At 38.3% G+C, this 2,168-nt stretch overlaps 1 protein-coding gene across 1 annotated transcript; it reads right to left on the bottom strand.

The window, feature by feature from the left end:
* Positions 1–75: 75 nt before the first annotated feature.
* Positions 76–1,935, bottom strand: LOC106532537 (uncharacterized; the record flags this gene model as incomplete). Its single annotated transcript, XM_014028630.1, is given in 1 exon segment — positions 76–1,935. A coding segment is annotated over 1 exon segment (1,601 nt), but the record flags the coding sequence as incomplete, so codon positions are not given.
* Positions 1,936–2,168: the final 233 nt, after the last annotated feature.

The raw sequence follows: 2,168 nt of genomic DNA, 5'->3' as shown, positions 1-2,168 counted from the left end.
CGTTCACCATAAAGGCCACTAATCTGACCACAAAAATTCCACAGCAGTTTTTCAGCATGGTCAATTTGTGCAGGTGGTGTGATGGACTCCATCAACAGAATAAAGACGGCCTCACTAAGCAGCAGGAAATGGTTGTAGTAAAGGTCGGCAAGAATTCCTCGGAACACAACTGGTCCAAAAAATAACAAAATGGACCGGTACTCAGATGCTTTAAAGAACATTCTGTGAGAGGACAGAGATCGAGGGAATCTTATGAAAAATGGAGGTTGAATTTCTTTCATTCTTTTGTCCACCTCTGTAACTGATTTGACAAGGCTAAAAGCACTTCGAGAAAACTCAGTGGAGAACCACAGAAATATCAATGTCCGCATGACCCCCAATAAAACACAGTGCATGTAGTCTATGCCAGTACTCAGCACCAAGTTATAGTTTTTTAGTCTGCTGAGATATGTAGGGCCCTTTACACCTTGTACAACACTGTCAGACTCATAGGCTAGCTTAGCATTATCTATGAGGCTGTTGTGGGTACGTGGCAAGCCTTTTGGGTTTGCTGCCTGGAATGGAAATGAATGGACATGGCCTCTCTCTCCTGTTTTTACTGTTTGGCCAGGCTGTTCACATTTTAAACATCCAAACTTGCCATTAAATTGGACAGTGTTAAGTACCATTGCTTTTGCAGGCAAATCACATGTTCCTGCAATAGTGAATACTTTGCATTTGAAAGGTTCCTGTGCCTTTGCAAACTGAACTGTAATGCCATCTTGTTCTATTTTGTTAAGAGTTTTAATCAGCGGTTCAAGGAATGTTAACATTGATGGCTTTGAATCCCCAAACCAAAGACCTGCCATTATCATGTTTTCACGTTTTGTGCGCTGAACAAAGCTTAACTCATTTATTATACAATAAAAGGGCCACACAGAAAATTTAGAGGACTTAAAGACTGGTATTCCATCTGTGTTCCATGTAAAAGAAATGTTTTTTGGGTCACACAGGGGCCCTTTGCATGTTGAAAGTTTTTGATAAACCTCACCATCATAAATGTCTTCAACACTGTKATGGTCTTTTTTCTCTCTTTCAAATCTAAACATTAGTTGCTCTTCAAATCCTTCCTTAGCAAACAGCGATTTAAGCTGTGCTTCAATGGAAACTTCAATAAAATATGATGTAGAGCCTTCCACTGACAAATCTGCTTCACAAGATTTACATTTTGTGTCAGTGCTTTCAACTGATAATAAACACACACTGCAATATTTGTGCAAAATTACATTTGAAGATGAGGAGTTGTCGAAAAATTGTTTAAATTTTTGTAGATTTTGAAGACATTCTGTTTGGATGTCATTTGGACAGTGTAAGCTAATAAGTGTGATCAAGTCATTAAGTGCTTTCCCTGTCAAYTTGTGTCTGTTTGCAAATGTCATTATAAGTACAAGGCTTTCTGCAACAGAAATCGGCGCATCAGTGTAAAGTGGTCCATCTGTAGTGTCTGTGCAAGAGCTTAATCCCATATCCTCCTGTACATTGAACATTGCGCTGTCCTCATCTGTGAAATCATCAAAAAAGACTTCATCTTCTGACAGATGATCAGGAGTACTTGTCTGTTTTATGTCTGATGAAACGTCAAGGCTGTGTGATRCTGTTGGGTGTTCATCATGCTGAGGCAGGTTCAGCAACTCCATAACTRAAGAGCCTTCAGGGTTAGCAAAGATGTTATCCTCATCATCTTCAGGAATGGCAGAGGGTCCTTGATGTGTGGTATCAYTTTGTGGTTCTTGATCAGTCAGTTCTGTGAAAAAATAAGACGAAAATGCATTATTTGATATTTCTAGCTAAAATGTTTGTGCAACATTCCTACTATTTAGTAGGGGTGCAATACTAAAAATTCATGATTCGGTTTGATACTAAAGTGTCACGGTTGAATATTTTTTTCAATACAAATAAAGATAAATTTCCATGCCCTTCTTAACTTGTAATTTATAGAAATTAATTATGAACATTTGTTTTTAAATTAAATGTTGCTGAAACAGCAAGTTTCTCAGTGGATCTGTGCTCAAAAATGCAGCCTAGGTGGAGTAGTCGAACACAGATCCACTGATCCTTCAACACTGAGCATCTTCAGAAGACAAGCGGAGAAATTATACTTTAAAAATCTGTTTTGTTCAATCTATGGC

The sequence above is a fragment of the Austrofundulus limnaeus genome, unplaced genomic scaffold, assembly GCF_001266775.1.
Source record: "Austrofundulus limnaeus strain Quisiro unplaced genomic scaffold, Austrofundulus_limnaeus-1.0 Scaffold789, whole genome shotgun sequence".
Taxonomy (NCBI): domain Eukaryota; kingdom Metazoa; phylum Chordata; class Actinopteri; order Cyprinodontiformes; family Rivulidae; genus Austrofundulus; species Austrofundulus limnaeus.
The sequence above is the reverse complement of the archived record's forward strand: the minus strand, read 5'-3'. Positions and strand labels throughout refer to the sequence as shown.